The sequence below is a fragment of the Antechinus flavipes genome, chromosome 1 (assembly GCF_016432865.1).
Source record: "Antechinus flavipes isolate AdamAnt ecotype Samford, QLD, Australia chromosome 1, AdamAnt_v2, whole genome shotgun sequence".
Taxonomy (NCBI): Eukaryota; Metazoa; Chordata; class Mammalia; order Dasyuromorphia; family Dasyuridae; genus Antechinus; species Antechinus flavipes.
In genome coordinates this window covers 121,079,421-121,106,659 of record NC_067398.1, presented here as the reverse complement: position 1 = coordinate 121,106,659, position 27,239 = coordinate 121,079,421, and the positions used below count along the sequence as shown (strand labels likewise).

The window sequence follows — 27,239 nt, the reverse complement described above, 5'->3', positions numbered from 1 at the left end:
CTCTCTCTCTCTCTCTCTCTTTTTTTGGCAGGGGTGTACATGGTAAGACTTGGATTTCTCCATTACTTTTCATATTACTAAGTATGAATCGGAGTAATGATGGGTCAGGAAGAATTGGGAAACAGTAATTTGCAATGAGAGCCTAGTAAATTTGTCACCACATTAGAATGGCAAGTAACATCTATCTATTTTTTTAAATAAGTTTTTATTGACAGAACCCATGCCAGGGTAATTTTTTACAACATTATCTCTTACACTCACTTCTGTTTCGAGTTTTCCCCTTCCTCCTTCCACCCCCTCCCCTAGATGGCAAGCACATCTATCTATTATTATTATTGGTATAGCATTAGATCATTATTCTCAGAAAAATTCTAAATCAATTACACTTGCCAAAATTTCAATCAAGTCATACCTAAATCGTTACATATTGTTTAAAAAACAAATGCCAATTTTAAAAATCTGCAAAAAAAGTATGTTGTTTCGGATGCTAATAAAGCCTTTAAAAAGCCAATTTTCAAAATTTCTGCCTAATTCATTAAAGTTTGAATAAATTTTACATACAGGTCAATAAATAGAAAACACCTACAAATATGTTTTTCCTCAACAACAAATTTCCTTAATAATTAAGTTATCCGGATTGTTAATTAGTATATTATTTATAAAACACAAGTGTTTCATTTTTTTCTAGGCATTAAAACTAGCATGCTATATGGGTGAAATTTTAATCCTTTTACTAAAATATTCTCAGCAAGTTTTCTTCTACCTAATTTGTCACATAATGAAAAAATCCACACAAAGAGGAAGTTTTACCTAAGCACACACACGCATAAAATTATTTAACAAAACAAAAAGAATTTGAAAATAAACTGAAAAATATTTTAAATATTATTACTGAAAGTTCAAAGTAATAGCCTGACTTTTCTATTTTTTTTTTTTTTCAGGATAGGAATCTCTTCACTGAGGAGAAACATAAAATCCATGCTAATCTAAACTGGACCACCAAATCAGAAAGGTTCTTAAAATGATTACATCTTTTTCAGTAAGTCCCTAATAAAAATAACTCTAGAATGCTATCAGGACTTTGGTTTTATCTGATCATTGACTAAACAAGAACTTCTAAGACTATTCTAAAACTTCTTAAAGCTCTATTATTAGGCTAATTTAATGTGAACTCCAGGTCGATCAAAAAGAACACTTAAATTGACTCACAGTAAACAGGAACTGTGTGAATTCTGAAGTCTCATTCCAAATACTAACACTTTAGTAGAAAAACATCCAAGATAATAGCTAATATTTATATATTACTTTAAGGTTTGTAAAAGGCTCCATTTATATTTATTCATTTGACCTTTATAACAATAAGATGAGATAGATGCTATAATTATTCATAATATCTACAAAAACTGTCAGAAAATGGTTAAATGACTCGCCCAGGGGCAAACAGTAATTGTCAAATTAAAACATAAGTCTTCTGACTTTAACTCCAATATTCTATACACTATGCACCTAGCTTCCATAATTATGACATGACACAACAATATAATACATAACCATCAATATTTTTCCAACAATTATTTTTAGAAATTAGCTTCCAGTGTATTACTAAGAAATTAAAGAGAAGTAACAATATTATAAAGTACAAAATGTGTTAAAACAAAAAACTTATCTTATAAAATTAAAATATAAAATTTTCTGAGAGGATGACAGAGTAATAAGATAGCAAAACTAGGTAACAATGTATAGCCATTTTACCTTTATCTTGAACTTCCTTTGAAAAACGTTCTCTTTCAATAGCTGATTCGCGTTCTATCCTCTCGATTTCAGCCAATGCATCCAATTCTACTTCATCATATAGCGTTCCTTGTTGTGGTGCTTGTTGTTGAGACTGTACCACAGAAGTCTGAGGTTGTTTTGCAGTCACTGAAGTGTTCTGTTGTAAAACAGGCACTTGTTGTGCCTGAAGGAATGCTGTCTGTTCATGCTGCGGCAAACACTGAGCAGCATTTAGCGGGCGGTTTACATCCTGTGGTGTAATGGGTGTTTTTGAAGTTTGTCCTGGGTACTGCACATTAAAAGGAATATCACTCTCTGATACATTGCTATTTTCTATACCAGAAAGCATATCTTCCTGCTGGTCCATATCTGAAGATCTTACGCGAGAAAGTCTTAATGTAAGTTTAGTAGAGTCCTTAGATGGAGAACTAATGATATCATACATTGCAGCTTTTTCACTCTGATCTTTTTCATCTTTTCCTAACTTCATTTTCTTTTGTTTCTTCTGTTTTCTTTCTGGTGAATCTAATAATATGTCGGGTGGAACATCTCTAGGTGATGAATAGGGTGGAGGTTGAGATTGTAGGATTAACGGTGGTCTTGATCCTAGAAAAACAATTCAAAAGGACTGAACAGTTGGGCTGGTACAAATCTTTCATATTTATCTATGGAATAACAGAAGTATTAAAGAAATAGCAATGTAAGCCCATTCGACAATCAACTAGCTAAAAAAGGTAATATAATTCATTATGGCCATGAAGATAATTTATTTAACTAAACATAGGCGATAAATATGATTTGCAAAAACCTGGATTGGCCGATATGAGACACAGAAAGTATATGGTGATTATAATTTAATGCTATGGGCTATCTGTAGTTTTGAAAGGTTACAGAAATCCAACTGGGGCAAAAGGAAGAAAGAAGGAAAGATTTAAAACTTTTCTGGTCTTCCTACATGCAGATTTCAATGATCCTTTATGAGACAATTATCTATACAAGATAGTTTCTTTAGGCTGAGCACAGAGAAAGTGATAGGTCAATTTTTAATAAGAACTTGGTGGAGTGATAAAATACTTTTTCATAGCTTAAAATTTTAAACTTAGTTTTGTAATTATGTTTTTTCTGAAAATAATTCTTCCTTGATGAAAGCAATTCATTTAATTTTTTTCTCCCTTAATTATTTGTATTTATCCTTTTAAACCCATCACAGAATCTGATTTTTAGAGCTGAAAGCAACCTAATTGAGAACAATTCTTCTTTTACACAGAAAGAAATTCAGGCAGCATGGCATAGTGGACAGAAGGCTGAATTTGGAACAAAACCTGTGTTGGACCCCTCATAAGACAATAATTAGTTACATAACTCTAGACATCACTTAACTTCTCCTATCCTCAGTCTTATCATTTATAAAATGGAGACAATTGTAATACCTACCTCAGAGGGTTTTGGAGCAACAAATTAAATGAGTAGTGAGCTTTGTAAACTTTAGTCCACTATACAAATGTTAATAATTTAAAAGGTTTAAGTTATTTAAGTCATTAAAAAAGCTTAAAGTTATACTTGGACTTTGGGAATACTTATTTTACTAGACACTTAATAAGCCTCAACAAAATTACAAAATTCAATGCATTTCCACTCAAAGAAACCATTATATTACATATGTCATATGGGAAGAAAAGTTTATTAAAAGAAGGATTAGGCTGGTTTTCTTTGTCCCTGGTGGGGTCCTATGGATGGAAGCTGTAAAAGAAAACAAGAGACTTGAACCAAGGACAAACTTCCAAATAATTTGAACTCTTGAAATGTAGAACAGTTTGCCTTGGGTGGTATTAAGTTTTTTCTCATTGGTCTCAAAAAAAAAAAAGCTTCAAAGACTACTTGTTGGACATAGAGTAGAGGATAATTTTCTCAGATACAGGTTTGACTAAAAGGATGCTAATATATCTTCCAATTCTCAAATGAGCTGATTCCATAAAATGTATAGGTCTCAAATAAGGAAAGGAGGAAAATATTGCCAATCCTTAATTTTCAAACTGAGATGTACACACACCCAGCCACACACCCACACACATACCCAACCATTTATCTGAATATATTTTATACAATAGATCACCAAAGTATTTCTGAAGATGTTTTAAACAAATGCTGTGACAAGTTTTCTGAATAAATAGTAAGATGCCTCTACAAGCGTTAAGTCCAGGAAAAAGAAAAACACCAAAAGCAAAACCTGAGATTTTTATTGTTTTTGAACTTATATTGCTTAAAGGAATGAAATATATTGAAGTGTTGTGAACCAGTATTTTTTTGCTTTTACAAATAAAAGGGTACAGTATAAGGACATATATGAATAATTGGTTCTATGACAAGTTAGACAATGCAGCATTAAGCAGGGGCAATTTTATTAAATCAGAAGCAGTATTGTCATCATAATCATCATTAGAATCTATATTTACATAATGTTTTATAGTTTGCAGAGCACTTTGTATATATTAATTCATGTAATTAATTAGGTCATATAATACATAGATGGACAAAAAAATAAATCCCCCCAAATTAGAGCAGGGTTTGATTATAATGAACATCAGTAGTTATAACAATATAACAACGATCAGAGTAAGCTTACATATAGTGATCTTTCAATTCTCATTACTATCACTTTTCTTGGAAAACACTGCTTTTCCTCATTTTTCTGGTGTAACTCTTCCTCTTTTTTTTTTTTGCTTTTAATATTAACAACACTGCACTATTTGGTTATATGTGTTATACTTTCTACCATTGTCAAAAACTTTTAAAATATTATGTTCTAGTCTTGAAACATTTAGATATTTAAGAAACAATTACAAAGTGTTATGGAATCATATTTAGAATTTATAATGATATAATTCAATCTCACTATTTTAGAAATGAGGAAACTGAGGTGCTGAGAACTTAAGTGACTTGACTAAATGTGACAAATGCACAAAATGAAAGAGCCTGAATCTGAACCTGGGTCCCCACAACCCAAATCCAGCATGCTTTTCACTCCTACATATTTGAAGAACTAAGAATCAGAACTTAAATGTAATACAATTTCAAATCAGGCATTTTCCATTCAAGAACATGGGAAAGAGAAGAAAGCCAACTGATAAAACACCTAAATATACAAAACAGACAAACTGAAGACATTAAAAAATATTTTTTGTTTCATAAAAATGTTTACTTTATAAAGCTTCCTTAATACATTTAAAATACAATCTGAATCACAAACAATGTTTCAGTAAACACTTGTATTGTTTTGAATTTTTTTTGGATGGGAAGCTCGATATATACCAACACTGAAATATCAATTGGTAGTTTTTTTTCTTGAATTATGGTTAAATTCTTACAATTCATGCAGGAACCACATTAGACAAATTTACAAAATTCTAACATGTTCCTTAGACATTTTAATAATCTTGATTACTAGTGAAACTGTGTACTTCAGTGCAATAGAAGGTATTTAAATACAGGTAATGTGAAGTAAAAAATTAACATTCTCCCAATGGGTCATACCCTATTCATGAATTTGTATGATTCAAGGAAACAAAATATATATTTGTCTTTTGGTTGCAAACTCAATCAAAGTTAAAACATCCTCTATAAATATTAATAATGAAACTCTTTCTGGTCATAGTAAACACCATTTACTATTAAAGAAGGAACTGGAGAAATGGTAATTTTGTCAAGGTCAGAAAATGAATCAGTTTAGAAAGTAAGGAAAAAAAAATGTACACTTAAAATGATTATTCCCAAAAATCTAGAACGTAGAAGATATCATCTCCAAAATAATATACCTGTAAAGACTTCTTTAAATTGCTGCATTGCTGGTGAAAAATGGAGAATTATGAAGGGACAAATGTTTAAAATCTAAGATATTCATTTGACAGGAGAAATTTTTATATAATATTTTAAAGATAATCAACTGATGAGATCAATTACAATAATACCTTTGGGAGTTCCATCACTTCCAGCTGGGGAGCACACTGGCTGTGGAGACCTCAAAGGAAATGATGCAGCATTCCTCATTGTAGAAGAATCTCCATCCTAAGAAGATAATTATAAATATACATGTCAAAGAGAGACTTCTTAGCAATGTTAAACACCCCACCACCACCACTAAATATCAATACAAATATATACAAAAGACAGATATTTAAAATTATAACAAATTCTTTCACATCTTCCTGTTTTCTTGATTTAATATCTGATAAACAAATATTTCAGTTTCAAAATATAATGGATAGGCTAAACATGGGAAGGAAAAATAATGAACTAGTACCACTATGATTCCCTTTATTTTTGGCTGCCTTTTTCAACTATGGGTTTTATAAAAGTTTATGTGATCAAAATGACACTGAAAAAAGGAACTTCATGTATATTAAGTTCAAAGTCATTCGAAAATTTCCATAAATTTGCTCAACAAAGATGTCATTTCAGATAGATGACATTATTAGTCATAAGGTCAAACGTCTATCAGAAAAAATAAGTGAAAGACAACAAGACTGGCTGTTCTGAGCTCTTTTAAAGGTACCAAACTTACCACTTTCCAGCAAAATGAGAAAAGAAAGTGCTACATAATTTTTATGTACATAATTTATATGTAAAATTGCTAACAGACAAAACTTCAACATGTTTAAAATTTTAACAGCAGCAGTAAAACAAAAGTCAACCATATAATCATAGGATTCACAGAATTACACTGATTTCTACTGTAGCTTTTTTATTTATTGATATTATTGAAAATAATTTAAAAAGATGACATTTAAAATAAGATTTTTTATATCATAGAGCTTTTTTCATCTAGTCTTCACAACAACTCTGTGAAGTAGGCAGCACATTTATTATTGTATCCATTCAATAAACAAGAGATTAAATCACTTGCCCAGCGCCACATAGCTCCTAAATGGCAGAACCATAATTAGAGCCCATGTTATATGATGTAAGATAACAAAACAGTAAACTACCCCTTTACCTTAAAAAATAGTGACTTTTTTTTTTTTACATACATCACTACTTAGCCTGTGCACCATGTGTAGGTAGTCGTCACTTGAGCCATGTCTAGGATTATCAGCATGATGATTAGCTGAATTGCCAGACAACTGACCAGAAACTTTATTATCATGCATGTTTCTCAGCCCACTTGGGACAATGGGACTTGATACTGATGCTGAAATTAGAAAGAATAATAAAATTAATAGCTTTTCAGGAAGAAAAAAATTCAAACTAGTTGGAGTATACTGAACATAATGTTTAATCAATTATAAACAATATCATTGGTGTAATAGCCAGTTAATTTAATTTTCAGACTAGAGGGAAGTATAAAAAAGCAATCATAAGTTTTAAGAAAATAGCTAAAAAGATATCTGCTTAAAATCTATAGCTGGAATATAAAAATCAACATTTTTATCTTTGACAAATAGTTATACATAGGTGTATGTATGCCATACACACATTATATAAATAGCCTTTGCAGTGCTAAATCTGCTTACTCAATTTCAAAATTTGCTTATTCAACTTTTCCAATATAAGTTTAATCTTTACAAAGATTTGTTAAGTGTTGGGTTTTGTTGTAAAAACAGAAAAACAATTCCAAAGTGAGAAAGATCACTTTAACTACTTAACTAGAAAATGATTAATCATGGAATAATGTTATTCAAATGGATTAGTCATTAGATTTTATCCCATGATCCTTCATTAGTAATATTTATGAAGAGAAAAAAAAGTTCACCTTGATAATAATTGAATAAATGAAATATATAAACATATAAACCCAATCCTCTTCCTAACTTCCCTTTTTCTGTTAAAGATACCACCATTCCAGTCAGTTACTCAGGTCACAAGTTTTTATTTATATTCTTTATATTCGTGTTGTCTGCCTTGTTAAAATGTAAGCTCTCAGAAAGAAGAAACTATTTAATTTCTGTTTTTATATCCAAGTATCTAGCACAGTACCTGCAGACTGTAGCTGCTTAGTTGACTGCTCTTCAAACTCCACTGTCACATATTCCCCAGACCTAATTAGTTGCCAAGTCTTGTTGATTCTTCTCTTTAATAGTATAAGGATTCCTAGCATTATATGGCTTTAACAATCTAATACTAGAAACTGAACCTTCCCAAATCTTTGCAACCATAAGATTGTTCCATTTTACTATGCTGCTAATTGTATTAAATTCATTGTCAATTCCACATAATTCACTAAAAGAAATGTCATCTTTCACTTAGATAGTATTTTATTTTAGCTATTCATGTAAAGACTAATAAACAGGCAATTTCAGACCAAAATTCAATTAAAAGCTTTTGGTAAAAACAGGTAAAATCTTTTTCTAACAAAAGAACACATCATAGAACCATGACAAAATGTTTATTTACCTGTATTTACTTTAAATGGTTGTATACTTCCTATTAATGTAATTTTCTTAAATCTTTTCTCTAAATAGCACTTTTTCATAAAATCACTATAAATTAAGGGACACAGATTTTAAGTAAAGAAATATAGTATTAGAGATTTTTATAACTCTATAAGGCCTTTAGAGATCATTTTGCTCAAGGAAACTGAAGTCTAGAGAGATTAAATGAAATTGACATTGTTATATATCTAATTAACAGCAAAAAGCTAGAACTAATATACAAAAAGTTAGATAAATTCAACTTGTATAAGTAAATAGAATTTGTGTAGATAGCAAATTTTATGTAGAGTACTTACAACTATAAGATTTAGAAATGGCCTCTCAAAGGAGGTGACAAGAATAGAGCTTTAAAAGGCACCAGTAGTTCAAAGAAGCAGAAATCAGAAGGAGAAGCAGTCCATGCCTGTGTAAAGTCATGGAGATGAGAGATGGACTATTTTTTATGGCAAGGACTTTTGTCAGTATAATCCCAGTGACTGGCACAGTGCTTGGTACAAAGGAGTTTAATAAATGATTTTTTCAATTGAAAATCTAATTGAACCAAGTATTGGCTATTCTCCAAACAAAACAGTTTCATCTATTTGCTGAATGCATAGAATATCCACAGGTGCAAAAGTGAAATCTTCCCTGGTCCTCTCTGCTTAGAGCAGAAATACTTAACCTGAGGCCTGGGAACCTGGTTATTTTGTTTAAATTTTTGTTTAGTATATTTCAATGTAATTGTTTTCCTCTGTAATACTATCTATTTTATGCCCAGAAAAACATAATTTAAAGATTAACAATTGTTGACTTAAGTGTTTTCAACTCATTTCAAATTTTCTGAGATTACATGGTCTATACATTTTTTAAGCTATAACATGCTACTTTATAGTATTCTTATCTATGCACATGTTCTACTTCTGTAATATTTAAGGTTCTGGAGGGCTGTAACTTTGGTCATTTAAAAAATAAACCTGTACTTCCAACACTTAGAATATAAGACAAATTATTTAAAAATTACAGAAACAAATTCTCCGTCTAGTCACCCAAGATTAGGCTCAAGACCTCACAACAATATAATTGCAACTAGTCTCCCTTACTCTTTTTTTCTGGCTTTCAACCCACCTAGCATAAAAACATTACACTTTTCTATCATTCATTGCATTTAGGAAAACATTTAATGACTATCATATGCTAGAGATAGAAAAATGAAAACAAAGCAAGGAAATTACCTTTTATAAGTTATTTCCATTATATCATGCCCTTTTTAAAAAATAAGTATCTCCTCACTGGTTTCCAAAGTAGGAGACCAATTGACCTCCAGTTGTAGCAGGAATCCAAAGAATTTGTAATTAACACTAATCAGTGAGTCCTAAGATCCCTCTGTGGTTTGGGATAGAACAGAGTGACTCATGTAATATAATAAATAGGCATGCTGGCATCATAGATCTCAGTATAGTATTTTCCTTCCAAACCCACCTTTCCCAAACTTTCCATATTATAATCTATATTATCCCTACCCTGCTAGTTATCCAACTTTGCAAGTCTTCCTTAATTCCTTTCACACTTTACTCATTCAATTTAACAAAGCAATTACCAAAATTTGTCATTTCCATCTCTATAACATAACTCACAACCCCTGCTCTATACCAGAAAGTTTAGCTAATCAACAATTCTACCTAGACTACTGACTACTGCAATAGCCTCCTAATTAGGCATCTCTGCCTCAAATGTCACCAGAAGCCAATGCACCCTTCACATAACTTGTCAAACTGATTCTTCTTAAAGTACAGGCCTGACTATGTCACAAATTCCTCCCCTACTTCAATAAATTCCAGTAGAAATTCCTCTATTTGGTAATTAACATTCTTCAAGATCTATTCCCAACCTACCTTTTCAACCTCATTACATACATACATACATACATACATACATACATACATACGTATATCTGGCAAAACTTGCCTTCTCACTGATCCTCACACACATATATTGAAGCACAACTAAGATATTCAAATGTGAATAGCATAATAAAGCATGATACCATTCATTAAGCAGAATCACATAAAGACAAAAATTAAAAATTAACTTTCTGCCAAGTTGAAACCAGAGACAATTCACTTTTGATTGTTGTGGGAGTTTTTTGCATTGTATATGGTGAAAAGCAACTTAGAAACATGTAGAAAAACGCATTATGTTTACCACTATAACCTTTATTTGATAACTATATCTTCAACTTTAAAAAGTATATTTAAAAAACAAATTTAATTGCTTAGCTAGTTACAATGATGAAATTAACTGAATAATTAATTGCTAACAATTATTTATACTTTTCTCTTATCCCCCAGGACATATACAAGAATTTTTTTTTAAACAATGAAGCACATTTAACTGATATTGCTTTCACTAAAAATATTATCATTGATAAATTTTAGTGAGAGCCAAAAGATTTTTTTCCTATGGTTAATAAAAGATATTTAAAAAACATTTAATTCACCTTTATCTCACTTTCGGAAATTTCTGGGTTTAACTAGATTTTATCTTATACACAATATTTTATTAGTACAGTAATACATATATAATTTATAAATATACAACACATATATTGCCAGTGAACACGTAAAACATTTTTTATAGAGAGGGATATGGGATTAAAACAATGCCAAATTACAGTTTTTAGCTATTTATTATTTGACTTCAACAAATCTTATGTCTTGTTTTTATCTGAATCATCTACTTCAATCAAGCTGATGTCATATTAAAAATATAGAGCACATAAATTTTTTTTTATCCTCTACCCTCTACACATTTTCTCATTTTCCCCATTTAAAAAGGCCCATGGGCCCAAGTTCTACTTCCTCAACCAACACATTTCTCATCTACATTCCTTCATACTAATTCTCTTTCTACTCTTACTAGTAAGAACACCAAGCTGGCACCACAAAACTTATTTCTTGAATGTGGTAAAATCCCAAGAAAGTATTCCTGTAGATGAATTTTAAAATCATGACCAAAATCATAGAGAACTGAGTTAAGAGTTATCCTTGGAGTAAGAAGACCTGACTTCCAGAAGCCAAGTGTGACTCTGGTGAAAGTCATATCTTTATGTTTCAGGCAACTCTCTAAGACTGTAACTTTTAAAGAAGATCCTAATGTAAACTGGTCGGGGGAGAAGAGGGGAATAACTATTTTCTGACAATAAATAGGTGGGAAGAGTTGTTATGTAAAAAGCTGAGATCATAGAAGATCTTGAAATTATAAGATATAGAGCTCAATTGGATTTTAAGAGATTGGATAAGCCCAACTCTTCATTTTATAGATAAGGAAATCATAAAACCTACTAAAGTTAGGTGGTTTGTCCAAGTAGAATAGTCAAGAATCAAAGGTAAACTACTGTAGAACTTGACAGAAGTTGAACTAAAGAGGCTGGACTAAGGGATGGATACTGGGCTGAACTGGGACAAATTGAGGAATGGTAGATTATTAAACTAAACCAGTTATCTTAATGTAGCAAATAGGTAGGACCCTGAGAAAAAGTACAAAACAGGCAAAGTTTGCTTTCCAATTTACTTTTCAATCTTTCCTTTACAAGAGTGGAAGTGTAAACTTCTGCTTCTTCTTTTCTTTTCTTAGGCAACTAAGAACTAGGTAACCTAATTCTCCAAAGACTCTCCTATTACTCTGGCCTGCTTCCAATTTCCTCTAACTCTCTTCTCATTGGGTTGTATGTGCTTTTGTGGGGCATAGGTTTGATTGCTGTAATAAAATAAAGATTTTATCTCAGGTTATTTATTTTACAAAAGAGGCTTATAAATTAATTGATCCCCAAAATATGAAATTTTTTCCTTCCTTCAAGGTGTTTCATGTCTTATTTTTTCTATGAAGCATTCTCTACTTCTATCAGCTTGAAGTGATCTCTCCCTTATTAAATATGGACTTTTCTTTTGCACTTATTTAAACTTGTAGAGATTTGCTATACATGTCTTATATTTTATCTATATAATAAAATCATCTATATAATAAAATCGTTTAGGGCAGGAACAGTGCCTAGTTTTATCTACATATTCCCACTTCTTAGATAAACTAATTCTTGAATAAGAATTGCAGATTTAACTGTCAATTTAAATGTCAATTATTAAAAGGGATTTCAATAAAGAAGGGAAGGTTTGGTAGATAACAAAACTAAGTGGAAGGAAGATATGACAAGTAATTTTCTAGGATGATAGTCTTCCTGGTAGGGGGCTCAGAAGCTCTAGCTGGCCATGGCATTACATCGAAGAGATAACCAAGTTGGGAAGATGGGAAGCATCTCATTACGTCTGCAATAGTCAACTAGGGGTTTGAATCCTAGCTACTCTTTCATATATTCAATACTCTTCTATTACTCTTCTCCCCCTCCCCCAATTCTCTTGTTAAGCACCTAGTTTTGGGTATGAGCTCCTCTAATTAATTATAACTTGTGTTTCAGGAACATGGATGAGAGACAACTTGGGCAAAATTGTACCAGTGTACATTTTGAGCATATCACTCTTACCAAGATCACTTTGTGGATCTCAGGGTTCCTGGGGAGGTCTTAGTGAGTGGAGAGTAAGTAAAAAGACCTGCTCCAGAAGCTCCACTTTTCCTTTTGTCCCAAGGACAAAATGGGTGGGATATCATTTGGATTACAGTTTCACTGCATTATCTTTCCCCCCAATCCACTCTTCTTTTAAACTTCCCATTCTTAAAGTCATCTAGGTTTTCAAACAATACATCCTTCTCAATTCCTTACTTTCATTTTCTCCATACAATCAGTTGCCAATCTTACTAATTCTACCCCTCACTCATCTCTTATACTCACCCCATTTTCTCTAGTCACTCAAGGTCTCATCACATTTTGCTTGGACTATTGTAATAGCTTCCTATTTTGTCTCCTAGCTTCATCTTTCCCCAATCCAATCCATCTTATATCACTATCAAATTGAAACATCTAAAGCACATGTTTGATTATATTAATCCTAATTCAATAAATTATAAACTCTAGCATCAGATATTGCTTCATTTCATCCTGTTAAATTAATATTTTAAGTTTTATAATGTACACAATCATTCAAAGTAACATATACATGTAATTCATTAAAACATATACATATATTGGAGGTGCATGCTCATTTTTTTTAATTGGTAGAAGCGTGCAATTAAAAGTGTGGAGACCATAGACCTAGGAAACAATAATGAATTATTTTTAATAACAGATTGTCAAAAAAGCAAATACTTTTAATCCTAGAAAAATACATAATTATCTTGAATTAAGAAATCTCACATGTATTTTTAGGGAGGGCTGAAAAATCTATTCAGACAACAGTAACAAAACAAGCAAACATTTCAAATAAAAGGCTAGTACAGTTTTCAAATCTTGGCTTTGGTAATCCAATTATGTTAACATGCCTTCAATTCCAGTAGTGCTAGCACCCAATTAATAAATTACAAAGTTCCAATTATAATTTTACCATACCATACATTACCATAATGTTTAAGAAAGTGATGACAGGAATTTCCATAAAATCTACTTTCAATTTAACTTACTCTAAAACTATACTCTGAAAAAGTATACAGGTAACTGATACTTTGTTATGGAAAAGCTCATTTACTTACCTAAACCATTTCATTATTAGCTTTTTACCCCCAGTTGATTACTACTCTTCATAGAATAATTTCAAACTATGAAAAGAATTGGCATGAAATAGGCCATATAGGTATTCTCATTTTCAGTTAAATTGGTAATTGTATCTCAAAGCTATTAGGACATGGAAATATATGCAAATTTAGAATAAAAGTTGTTTTGTTTTTTAAAACAGTCTACCTCTTTAATTTTTAAAGAAATAGTCTCATTCATTTTTTCTAAGTATGAAAGCATGATATTTTAGAGCAAGAAAAAACCTTAAAATCCATACAGTACAACATTGATTTTATAGACAAAGAAACAAGAGGCAGAGAAAAATTAAATGTTTTGCTGATAGTCACAGTTATTAATGAGCCAGAATTAGAATATGTTTTTGGACTCCTGACTGATGCTTTTTAAAATATTTTATACCACACTGACTTTTAACTAAGAAACTTAAAAACATGAATAATAAAAAACTTCTCATAAATATTTTGTTCTTTTTATAATAGCTCTCTGGAATAAATGTGCATTATGAGAAATTAGCTGTGCAATACAAGCTAAAGTTTTTGTTCCAATCCTGTAAATCCTTTTCTTAAGTTTTTTTAAGTGATTAGAATTACAGTTGATTCACATAAGGAACAGTCAGATGTCTTTGTTATTAGCATTTTACTAAAATCTTTAATACAAGAATATCAAAACTAGCAGTTAATCTGAAATATACACAATCAGGCTCTGTAACATCCTCAGTAAAAAAAAAGTCCAACAGTCTTACCTTGCTGCATCTGTGGATGTGGTGTGTAACTTGGAGGATGTGAGTATGGCATGTATCCTGCAGGGCTCTGTGGGGCATATGGACTAGGCACTGGGCTGTTTGGTTGTGCCATATATCTGTTCCCAGAGCTTGTCTGTGGGGGCACAAATCGGCTAAAAACCCAAAATCAAATGAAGAATTATATGAGGAGATGCAATTAATTATTTCATTCCTTGAAATTTCATTTTCACAAAATTCTCCAAAGTACATTTGTTCTATACAGAATTATGGAATCTTAAGATTCTTACAAAATATTTAGGCAACATTCAATAGATTTAGAATCCCTTATTTTAAAAATTAAAAGTAAAGTAATGAGATCTATTATAAAAGTTGTGATCACTCAAAGTAAATTCTTGCAAAAATATACTTATACAATATACAATTTTTTATAGTTTAAAATATCAAAACTTTCTTTTCCTTTTCCCAATTTAACTATTAAAATGACGTCAGTTAAACTTCTAATCAGAGTAATGACAGGGATATATCATGTTCTTCTGTACAAAATTCTTTACTGAAATAGTTACAAGTTTTCCTTTAATATTTCAAGCATCTCTGCTTTCATGACTGGAGATATTCTACTGAACACTGAGAGCAATTCCTTTCATTAGTGGTATCAAATTCAAATAGAACAGCTAACTGCATATTGACTGAGAAAACTTCAAATTAATGCTTTCTATATTTGTACTATATTTTCATTTGCTTTTTTTTTTAATTTCCCAATTACATTTTAATCTGGTTACACTTGCACTGAAGATGAGGGGAGTTAGAAGATAAGGCCTTCTTGTTATCTGCAGGCCAAACTTTGACACCTCTACTTTACACTGTAGTAGATGGTCTTAAAGAGTTGCTATAATTTAAAAAAAATTCTTCGTCTGGTGGCTAACCTTCTGCTAATAAGATTTAGAGGTATAATGCATCAAAATAATAAGCTTTAAAACTAACACAGAACTAAAACAACTATATTTTATCTCCAAATAGAACTTTTTTCCTAAGAAAATATGATGTAAATGTCCAAAAACAAAGCCAAGTTTAATAATTATACAATATTACCTGGAAGGGCTATGTGAGATAGTGGTTTGTTGATAATTGGAAGATGCAGGACTACTGTGCATGGAATTTTGAGAAAGTTTATACTGGGACATCATCATTCCTATACAATATAAAAAATATTATTGTATTATTTTCTTGTAAAGGTAATACTGTTTTAAACCATTCAAACTCAAGTACAATTTTTTTCCCCACAAATACTCAAATGTTCTAATTTTCAAAACATGGTGTCTTCCTTTTTTGCTAATGTTTTCATTTTGATGGGTATAAGAAGGCAATTTATAAAAATGACTTTAAACTTCATATTAAAGTTTATAAAGTATGTAAGAGTTTATATAAAATCTTTTCATTATATAATTGCAGGAATAAAACTGAAGACATTATAAAAACTTGGATACTACATTTCACACAATCATAGATTTAAGAACCTTAGTAATCACCTGGTCCAACTTTTGAGCCAATGAAGCAATTTCTTTCTGCATCATCTTTTACAGGTGGTCTTATAGTATCTGACTGAAAACTTTTACTGAAGAGAAGCCCCTTTATTTTTTTGCTGAGGTAACTGGGGCAAAGTGACTTGCCCAGGGTCACATAGCTAGGCTGCATTAAGTGTCTGAGGCTGGAATTAAACTCAGGTCTTCCTAACCTCAAGGCTTATGCTCTCTCCATTATGTCATCGGGCTGCCCCAGCTCCTTATTTACACTTAGAAATATATATACTATATAATACTACATTATATACTAGATATATATTTATATACTTATATAATACTAGATTATACATATATAATACTAGATTACATATACTACTATAATACTAGAAAGTTTTCCTCAGAAATTATGCTGCCTGCAACTTCCATTTAATATTTATCCTTGTTTTCTCTAGTGCAAAACAAAATATGCATATTCTCTCTTTCACATTATAGATATCTGAAAAATTATTAAATGCCTCCCTAATCTTGACTTCTGGTCTGTGGACTATATAATCTAAGTTCTTTCAACTGTTACACAAATGACATTTTGTTACAGAGCAGCAGATAGGAGTGAGTGATTTAGAGATAGGAAGACATATCACATCATATGCCAGCTGTGACTTTAGACAAGTTGCTTAACCTCTCTCAATCTCAGTTTCTTAACCTACAAGGAAAACACACACACACACACACACACACACACACACACACACGATTCTCATGGGAATTAAAATGAGACAATATAGGTAGGTGAATGCTTTCTAAATTTCGAAATGTCGCATGAATGTCAATTATTTATATAGAATGAAGCAAAGGTCAATTATCTGGTAACTTTGAGGTCCAAAGTGAAACTGACCTTTTAAAGACTTGAAAGAGCTTAAGATCTCCTCCAAAACTTGTTTTGGCTCACTTTCTTCCCTCTAATTTATCCCTAAATGTAATCTCTTGCTTTTAACTCTTTTAAACCATTACCATGTCTAATGATAGTTACATACCTTTTCCAAATTTGTATTCTCCCCCAAACATAAGTGATTTTATAATTTAGTCATTATTTTATATGGAGTGGATGCAATAAGGAACCAGGCAAAGCCAAAACAGAACTTCAAGAATAGGAACTCAGGATGAAAAGGGTGAATGAAATCCTAAAATCTATTAGGTCTCAAATTACAAAATTCTTAAAAGAATTAAAAAATCCAACGATATTCTCTTAGGTTCATCTGACTTCCATGGCATCTTAACACCATACAAACCTGAAAGGATGTTATTAACAACTAATATTTATGCAGTCAATGTTATGTATTCAGAATATTATTACTACAGGGTATACTACAATATTCAGGGTATTACAGCACTAAATACCAAATACCCATCTTCAGGGTATTATTACTACAAGGTATATTAGATAAATATTATATGCCATATTAAGAAAAAGAGACACAAACTTAGTAAAATTAATATATACTCTAGTGTTTGAACTATGAAGAAAAATATTATTTGAAAATGTAATTAATAGAAAAATATTCTTACCACTCTGTACGTATCTGTTCTGCATGCTTTTCTCCCTGAAAACATTAGGATTCCTTGCCAGGACAGACTGCAGCAAGACTGGTATGTCTCCTTCTGGATCATCACTACCAAGATTATCTTTCAACTCTCTATTAAAGAAATGAATAGAAGTTAAATAAGCATATAAAAAATGTCCTAAGTTATAAAAATCCCATTACTCTAGCCAATAAAACTTGGAAGAGGATGAAATACAAAAACCAAGAGTACTCATGGTAATAGATATTAAACATATAGATGCTTCATGAAATATGGACTCTGGGAATAAAGATCTTAAACAAGAATAAAAAATGATTTGCTAAGGATGAAATGTGTTCCAGGAAGTGTATTATTCTTTGGAGTTATATGATCTAGAGAACTTTGCATTTGAAAAAATACAAAGCAGAAAACAATAAATGAGGCCAGCTCTCATTTATTAATCTGATGAAAGATAGAGAAAAGAAAGCAATTCAAAAATTATTCTTTGGTTCTGGATTGCACTTTTTATTCCTTAGGAAGAGGGAAGAGAAGAAAAAATTAAACAAGAGCCTAAATAACTAGAATTCAAAGTAGTGTGAATGCAGTAAAAAGAGGGCTGGATTCTACTCATAGGAGTAGAGTTTAAATAACAACTGCCCCATCTACTTTATGTGTCTATTTCCTTTTCTGGGTTCTATTGCTGACAAGTGGATATTTTTCAACCTGCCACAGCAGTCTTCCCAACATATCTCAAGCTCTCTTCCTCACTGATATTCCCCTATTAACAAACTGTCTAAATCAGCCTTTGCTCCTCTCTAGAATTCTCTCTTGATTCTTTGGACATTACTCACCATGGTCCAAATACTTCTTTTCAGTTTCCTTTTCTGAGTTGTCCTCTCCCATTAAATTTCTTGTGCTCATATGTATATTCACAGAGCTTAGATAAGAGGCCTGGCCCACAGCAAGTCCTTAATAAACACTTGGGAAAGTTACTTTCTGTGTCTCAGTTTTCTGAACCATAAATTAAAAGGATCAGACTAGATTATTAGATTATCTCAGCTCTAGATCCACAATGCTTCCATTGGAAGTACAAAGTAAAGATCCAAAAGTATCATAAGAAATTTGAAGTAACCATTTTTAACTGAGAGCATCAGAAAAGACATCAAAGAAGCAGCAGCACCGAAATTAGGCCTTGAAGGTAGAATTAGGGCAGGGCACAGTCTATGAGCAACAGCACAGAATCAAATATAGAAATAGAGCAAATGAAGGGAGATATGTTAGATAAAGATGGACAAGTGGGCTGCATAAATTGGATTGTGAGGGGCTCTGAAGGCTAGGATAGTAGGATAATGCATATATACATATGCACATATATATATTTATATATATACATATACACAATACGAATCCTGGATTACAGGATACTTCTAAAATAATAAAATAGATTTTATTTAGTAGACAAAAGAGACAAACTTGATATTTAGTTATAGACTGGAGAAGAGAGAGGAGGAAGAAAGACGTTTAGGTGGTTACAAAAGGGGACTACTTCAGCAGTACTGAATCAGTGGATTCACTGTCTCAATACATTTAAGAGTTTCTAATTTCCACAAAAACAGTAATCACAAAGGCAGTATTTAGCCTTAAGAGTGATACACCTCAGGGCAGCTAGGTGGCGCAGTAGATAGAGCACCAGCCCTGAAGTCAGGAGCACCTCAGTCCAAATCTGACCTTAAGACACTTAACACGGAATAGCTGTGGGACCCTGGGCAAGTCACTTAACCCCAATTGCCTCAGGGGGGAAAAAGAAAGTAATCCACATTATGTTTTCTCCAAGAATGATTTTTTATCTAAAAACAGGACCACCTATACATAACAATTTGGTTTGTATCAAATTCTGAGAATATGAAAGGCCCTCGAAATGAATTATATTGAAATTAACATATTTTAGACAGTTATCATTTTTTAAGTCCATCTGTAAAATCTGTTCAAAGTGTCCTATATATCACAGTGGTATAATGGAGGAAAAACTCCACTGCATTTGACATCTAAAGATTTGGCTTCAATTCCCAGCTCTGCTGCTTATTACTTGTGTGACTTTTATCTCCCAAGGATTCTTGTTTCCTTGTCCACATAATGAAAAAGTGAGATTAAATGACCTTCAAGAACTATACAACTCTAAATCCATGATCCTCAATGATTGTAATTGTGTCATTTGGTGTAAATGTTCATGGAATGTCCATAGAACATTCAACATAGCTTGTTGAGTTCCTTCTGGTATTTTATCCATCTAATTTTAAACATGGAAACAACTTCCTTTACCCCTACCCCTTCAAAGCTAAATAATACAGCAGAAGTATTCCATTAGGATGCTAAGCACCTAAACTTCACTATAAATGAAAGAATTCAGAGAGGAGTTAAGACTGATCAAAGGAGAAGTATAAAAATGAAATGGCATAAAAAACTCTTATTAAAATAATTTCACCCAATTCAACTTCATTCAACTTTGTTGCTTACATAATTAAAAAACAACAACAACAAAGACTATTTTAAGGACCAAAAATTCAAAGAAAAAAAAAGTCAATATAAGTTTATATTAGTAAAAAAGAAAATCTGAACTTTATTTACTTTTAGATACAAAGATAAGTAATACTTACATGTGATCTGTTGACACCTGGTTGAGAGTGTGAACAAGCTGTGAAACCAAATTTTCATCCCTACAGGCCAAAAGACAGTTTACCTCTTCTGCTATTCGTCCATTAAACAGAAGGCTCTTTGTAGTTGTAGCAGGTAAAGGAGATGGAAGAGGCAACTGATTCAAGACTATTTGGGATTTAAAAAAATATATCAGAAATTTATACAACATAAAAATACTACATACATTTTTAAGGGAACTAGACAATTTCTTTTGTGAAACGATTACATTATAGATTCCAAGAATTTAAACTGAGAATTGCCCAAGGATGTAAGAGGTAGATAGGAGACTGGGAGAAGATAGTAAAATACTAAGAAAGAATTAATGAAGAGAAGCAAGGTACAAGATGCCATCAAACACATTTGAGAGAAAAGATAAGTCAGTCATGAGGCTAAAGTGTGAGACAAAATGCTCCACTGGTATTTTTGCATTGTTATTAAAAAAAAAAAATCGAGGAAAATCCCTAGCACGAAAGATGAAGCTGTGTCTAATCTGAGAAAGAACGTAAATAAGACTCACATGCGGACAGACTGGGATTTATATAGTTGGAGGGAGCACCCACACTTATAATATCATAGAGTAATCTGAGTATTTAACAAATTGACCACATTACTAAAAAGACTAATAAAAGCAATCAAACTTGCTTTTTAAGTATGTACCTTCACATAAATGAAATTCAACACAAAAATTCCACAATGACTTCTCAGTTACTCTCTGAATTTCCAACTGCTTTTTCTGTACCCCTTTATATTTGTTTTTGATTTTATATAGTTTTAGAGAAAGTCCCATTTCTCTGCTTCAATTTTTTCTTCCACTTATTTTATAAACTATCCAATCTTAAGTTTTAAGTCCTTCATAAGTATCAATCTTAATTGCATTATGATATTATCAATGTACCACATTTAAAAAAAATCCCAAACTATTCACTTATTGGACATTCAAGTTGTTAATTCTGCTACAAATATCCTTTAACATATAGTTCTTTTCATTCTTCTTCCTTGTCTTTGGCACACTCAGAATACCCCGAATAAGGGAAATAATAAGCCAATGGATAGAGTGACTTTTTGAAGAGAAATAACAGATCTTATGTATCTCCCACCTCATCATAGCAATTTATAGTTCTACAAGTGAATTAAATTACATGCTCCCGAGTAACTCTATCAATTGTTCTTGTTCCTCAAGTATATGTGGATATTAATTCCCAAATATTTTATAATTTTTGTCCTTAATATAAATTGGGATTTCTTTTTTTGTGATATTTTCTTAATCCCTATGGCAATCCGTAATGATAATGATCTGTATGAGAAGTTGTGCACTTAATTGTGATGAACTCATTTAATGCCTCAATTAAGTTTTGATTAGGTAGGTGGGTGGATTTTCTAGGTTTAACATGCTACTTGCCAAAAAATTCCAATTTTCATTTCCAATATTATTACTTTTGTCTTTTTCTGTTCACCTGCTAGCTGTTTCAAAACTATGTGTTAAAAACAAATAGTAAAAGAATACTTTATCTATACCACAAAAAGATCAGGGAAGAGGATCCACATGTACAAAAATATTTACAGCAGCTCTTTCTGTGGTGGCAAAGATTTGCAAATTGCCTATTAACTAGGGAATGACTGAAAAAGTTACAATCTATGATTGTGATGGAATGCTATTGTGATGTAGGAAATGATAAAGGGGATGGTTTCAAACAACAAAACCAAAAGAAATACCTGACAACCTGGGAAGACTTATATGAAATGTTGCAAAATTAAGTGGACAAAGTCAGGAGAATAATTTACACAATAACAGCAATACTGTAAAGACAACCAATTGTAAAAGACTTAGTAACTAATCAACACAATGAACAAATCACACTTTCAAATGCTTCAAAGATGAAATATTCTATCCACTTTCAGAAAGATGATGGCCTATAAGTAAAGACTGAAGCATAATTTTTTCTCTTTCAATCTATTTTTGGGGGAGATAGGGCAGGGATGGACAATGTTGAAATTTATTTTGCATGATGATACATATTTGTAAGGGGTTTTGTTTTTCTTGTCTTTTCCAAAAAAGGAGGCAGGAGAGAGGAAAGAATTCAGTACTAAAAATAAAACTTAAGCTACTGGTTAAGAAAATCAAAACTGCCTAAAATGTTTAACTATGATTTGTATATTTTGTTTGGTAAGGGTGTTTCTATTTCCACATTAAATATATAATGTTGGCTTCTGACTTCAGGTAGTACTTTTAATTTTATTTAAGAAAAAATATCTCTCTGAGGCAGCCAGTTTGTGTAGTGGATACAGCACCAGCCCTGAAGTCAGGAAAACCTGTGTTCAAATCTGGCCTCAGACACTTTATATTTCCTGGCTGGGTGACCCTGGGTAAGTCACTTAACTCCAATTGCCTCAGCAAAAACAACAACAACAACAACAAAAAACTCTTTTCCAAACATTTTAGTATATTACCAGGAATGGATGTTATACTTTATTAAAGGCCTTTCCTACATTTATTGATATTGTGTTGTAGTAGAAAGAAAGCTAACCTGATTAACAATCTATGTGTTTTTAGTGCCTCGGAAGACTCTTGAAATACAATAAGGTTGTAAAATATTTCTTTATCCCTATCACTGGGAGTTCCCTACATGAATTAGAACACCACTAAAGATGAATGTTGCATTATATGATAGTTGTTCTGATGTTAAACAAGTTTTACAAATCTGGCATAAATCCTGGCTTTGTTATGATTAATTCAATTGAATTCAACAAACAAAATTCAAATAAATGTCTCTTAAAACAAGGAAATTGGACTTTCATTACATCTATGACCTTTGTATCTTTATATCAATGACCTTTATATATCTATAACCTGTTATACACAAATGATAAATGCAGAAGCTATAAAGGTCAAAAGAAATCAAACTATCTCTGGCCTCAAGGAATTTTAAACTCTAAAAGCATTCAGAGGGAGAAATAAACTCTAAACAACTAAATACAAAGCTTAAAAATAAGATTCAAAAATAACTTGAGAGAGAAAATATTACTGAGGAATCAGGAAAAGCCTATGGAATTTAGGGGTTTTATTAACCTTAAGTAAAGAGAAAGTGAATTATAGACGGTGGGAATATCTCTTTCAAAAGTATGGACACAAGATATGGAACATCATAAATCTGAACATGTGTTTTTACTAGCTATCCCACGTGCTCATGTTCTTCTCTCTCTTATGTTTGCCTCCTGGCTTCCTGTCTCAATTGGAATCCTACTTTCTTGAAGAAACCTTTCCCAGTCTTCCTTAATAGTATGCCCTTCCCCAAAGAATTATCTCTAATTTATCCCGTATATATCTTGCATAATATAACTGTTTACATATTGTCTCACCAATTAAGATTGTGACCTCCTTGAAGTTACGGTTTTTGCCTTTCTTTAATAAATGTTTGTTTAGGCAGGCAAGAAACTAGCATTTATCAAGTACTCTGCTAATCTCTGGGTATACACACACAAAAATCATTTCTCTAAAACAAAACGGAACAAAAACAAAATCCAAACAAAGACCCTGCTCAAGGAGCTCACAGGTTAAAGGAAATTAATTAATGGAAATTGCCTTGAAATGTTAATTTGACATAGGTTCCAGCAATATGTCTAGAAGGAAGAATATATGAATATAGGAAATATAGGAAAAACACAGCTGGAAAAGTCAATTGGGGCCAGCAAAATTTAAATGAAGGTCTTAAATATGTTGCATATTTTTGAGTAGGTAGTATCAGGCAAATATGTTTTACTTCCATATTATATGAGGTTTCAAGACTTACCTCTAACATGTATTAATTAGGTATGTCACCCTTGACAAATTCCTTAGCCTTTCAGTGCTTTAGGAAAGACAATACGTTGCAGATGAGATAATGATCTCCCTTAGCAGAAGTAGTTTACTTACAGGGAAGTCTCTATATTAATGAAATCATAGGTTCTCTCAAACCTATATCCTTCTGTACCAATATAAACTCATTACTCTGTGCATAACACAGTAGCTTAAAAATTGTAATGGTCTTTATTGATCATTTATTCCAACCTTTACCTGAAGGTTTATCATCTTTATAATCCCTGATCAGTGATCAACCTGCATATCCTCCATTGGAAGAATTTCAATGAGGCCAAAGCAGCTGCTTCAATTTCTGAACAGTTCTAATGGTCAATTTTTTTTTTCTTTTACTGATGTGAAACCTAGTTTAATTTTAACCCAGTGATCCTAGTACTACTCTTTGTAGTCAAGGAGAATAAATTTTAATCTTTCCTTCACATGAAGATGTTAATCAGAATGAAGATAGGTCATAGGAGTTAGAGCTAGAAGACTGTTTAGAACAGCCCCTTCATATTACATATATGGGAAAAGGTACCTCTATAATCATCTTAAGTGACTAACTAAGCCATATTAAAAGAGGTAATTAATGGGAAAGATCATACTCAGAATTTTTTATTTTTAAAATACACTGCTATATTTTGTAAATTAATGCAGTATCTTTTCATTTATATTTAATAAACTAATACCATATTCTTACATCTATATTATTAAGGAAAAGAGGCTTTGTAGGTAGAGAGCTTGGTCCTGCATTTAAGTCCTGTGCCTTACAAATATTGGCTCTGCATCAAGGGCAAGCCACAACTTCTCAAATACCCATGTACTTTTTTTAAACAACTATAAATTGTAGAGGTGCTATTAATTTATATTAGCAGAGTAAGTTCCTTATCAAGAATTCCCTATAAAAATCACTCATTGAAAGCTATTCTATAATTTTTTTTTTATTATTTGCCTATTTGGGCAGTATGCTATCTATATTTTAACTAATATGTATGTTAAAATGATTATTTTTTTCTCGGCAGATTTTACAAAATCTTCCATTGAATTCATGTGGATGAATTTTTTTGAGTGGCGAGGTGGGTTAATAGAGTAACTGGTTTTATTTCTTCCTCTGAGATTTTTGTTATTTAAGGAACACATTTTTTACTGTTTTGTTTATTTGTTTTTTTGAAAATATTAACTTATACAGGGCTTTCTTCAACAATGAGATGATTCAAACCAGTTCCAATTGTTCAGTGATGAAGAAAGCAATATACACTCAGAGAGAGGACTATGGGAACTGAGTGTGGATCACAACGTAGCATTTTTCACGCTTTCTGTTGCTAATTGCTTGCATTTTGTTTTCTTTCTAGATCTGATTTTTCTTGTGCAGCAAGATAACTATATAAATATGTATACATATATTGGATTTAACATTTATTTTAACATATTTAACATGTACTGGACTACCTGCCATCTAGGAGAATGAATGAGGGGAAGGAGGGAAAAATTTGGAACACAAGGTTTACTGTTTCAATTTGAAAAATTATCCACACATGTTTTGTAAATAAAAAGCTTTAATAAAAAAAAAAAAAAAAAAAACAACTTTTATTTAAGCTTTTCTGATGTTTTACATGTGGTTCTGCATAATATTCTTGATGATTTCCTAATTTCTTTTGTGTTTGTTTTGATATTTTACAGTAATTTTGTTCCTTTGTGTTCTGTCTCCTTTTAAAAAAAATTTGCTGCATCAATTTTTAGTGGTTGTTCTTGATTTAACTTATCAGTTTAACCATGCTTTCCATTTTCTAGTCTATTTCTACTTCTAAGTATTAAGTCTCTTGCTTTTAAGTACTTTCAGTTGGCTTCCTTATTACTACCTTAGAATCCTTAGATAATTCCTATTCCTTTACAGGTCTTGTAATTATAGATTATTATTTCTTCTTTGTAAAATATATATAGGATTTGCCTTTTAAATGAAAGATGGATTTATTTGACCACATTATATGTGCTAAGGTACATTATTCTCCCTTCAAAAAGGTTCTTTCAATATACTTATCTGTGAAGTAATTCTCCATATAGAACTCAGAACAGTTTGTGTTCTTAATATTTTATCAGAGAGACTGTGTTGCTTCACAAGTGATTTCATCAATTTTCTGTACACGATTTCCCTCCCTGCTCCTTGCAGCAACCAAATTGTTCACAAATGAAAGGTCCAGTACCTTAAACAAATGCTTTTGTTATTCATATACAGAGTGAAACAAACTGTAATCTTATTACTTTTGCTAATGGTACTAAAATTATTAATATTACCCTTTTTTTATTTTGGTGTTTTGAAAATAATAACAAAATACATGTGCTCTAAAAGCTTGTTAAGAACTAATTCAGTATGGAATTCCTTGTCTACTAATCATGACATTATTGTGACTCTTTATTAATAAATTCCCCAAAATTGGGATATCCTTTTGTTTTCACACCATACGGTGATCTGGGGATCTAACCTTATGTTCTTAAGACTTTTGCATCAGTTTGGTAAACTTTGTCTTTTCTTCACTTGTGGATCTCAGGTTGATCTTTCTAAAATGAGGGGATAGGATTAGGTGATATAAAAGGTTCTTTACAGTCCTAAAATTCTTTGATAAAAATGAAGTATAATGTACTTACGGTCTGTGAGACTAGCAATCCCCGCAAGAGTAGTGATGGGAACATGAGGCATATCCCCATTCATCCTGAAATTTTGGGATGGTGTTGTCTATACAAGTACTTTAGCTTAGGTGCCAGCTATCATTACTTCCCATCTCCCAAACACTGCAAAACAAGAAACATAAAAAAATGGCTTGTAAAATTTGAGAAAAAATGGATAGTGACTAGTAATAATAACCATTAATAGACAAGCTTTTAGTCACACAAAAAACTAAAAGATCTACAGAAAAGGAACAATACTTTTTGTCTTTCAAATATATTATGATATAACCCTTTTATACAGAGGCCAAACTTTAGTTCAGTACAAAGCCCTCCATAAAAAGGCCCTAAGTTATCTTTCCAATGTTAACCAATGTTC

The 27,239-nt window shown here is 31.6% G+C and overlaps 1 protein-coding gene across 2 annotated transcripts in view; it reads right to left on the bottom strand.

Annotated features, from left to right (window-relative positions):
• The window catches only part of NIPBL (NIPBL cohesin loading factor), a 240,986-nt gene that overhangs the window by 87,922 nt on the left and 125,825 nt on the right, over positions 1-27,239 (bottom strand). For both annotated transcript variants that reach the window (XM_051989989.1, XM_051989982.1), the window contains exons 2-9: positions 26,843-26,986; positions 20,328-20,493; positions 17,680-17,807; positions 15,683-15,782; positions 14,594-14,745; positions 6,798-6,958; positions 5,739-5,835; positions 1,753-2,379 (exon numbers count right to left, since the gene is read on the bottom strand). In XM_051989989.1, coding sequence (XP_051845949.1) covers positions 1,753-2,379; positions 5,739-5,835; positions 6,798-6,958; positions 14,594-14,745; positions 15,683-15,782; positions 17,680-17,807; positions 20,328-20,493; positions 26,843-26,906 — 1,495 coding nt within the window. In that variant the 5' untranslated portion in view covers positions 26,907-26,986. The remainder of the gene's footprint in view (positions 1-1,752; positions 2,380-5,738; positions 5,836-6,797; positions 6,959-14,593; positions 14,746-15,682; positions 15,783-17,679; positions 17,808-20,327; positions 20,494-26,842; positions 26,987-27,239) is intronic.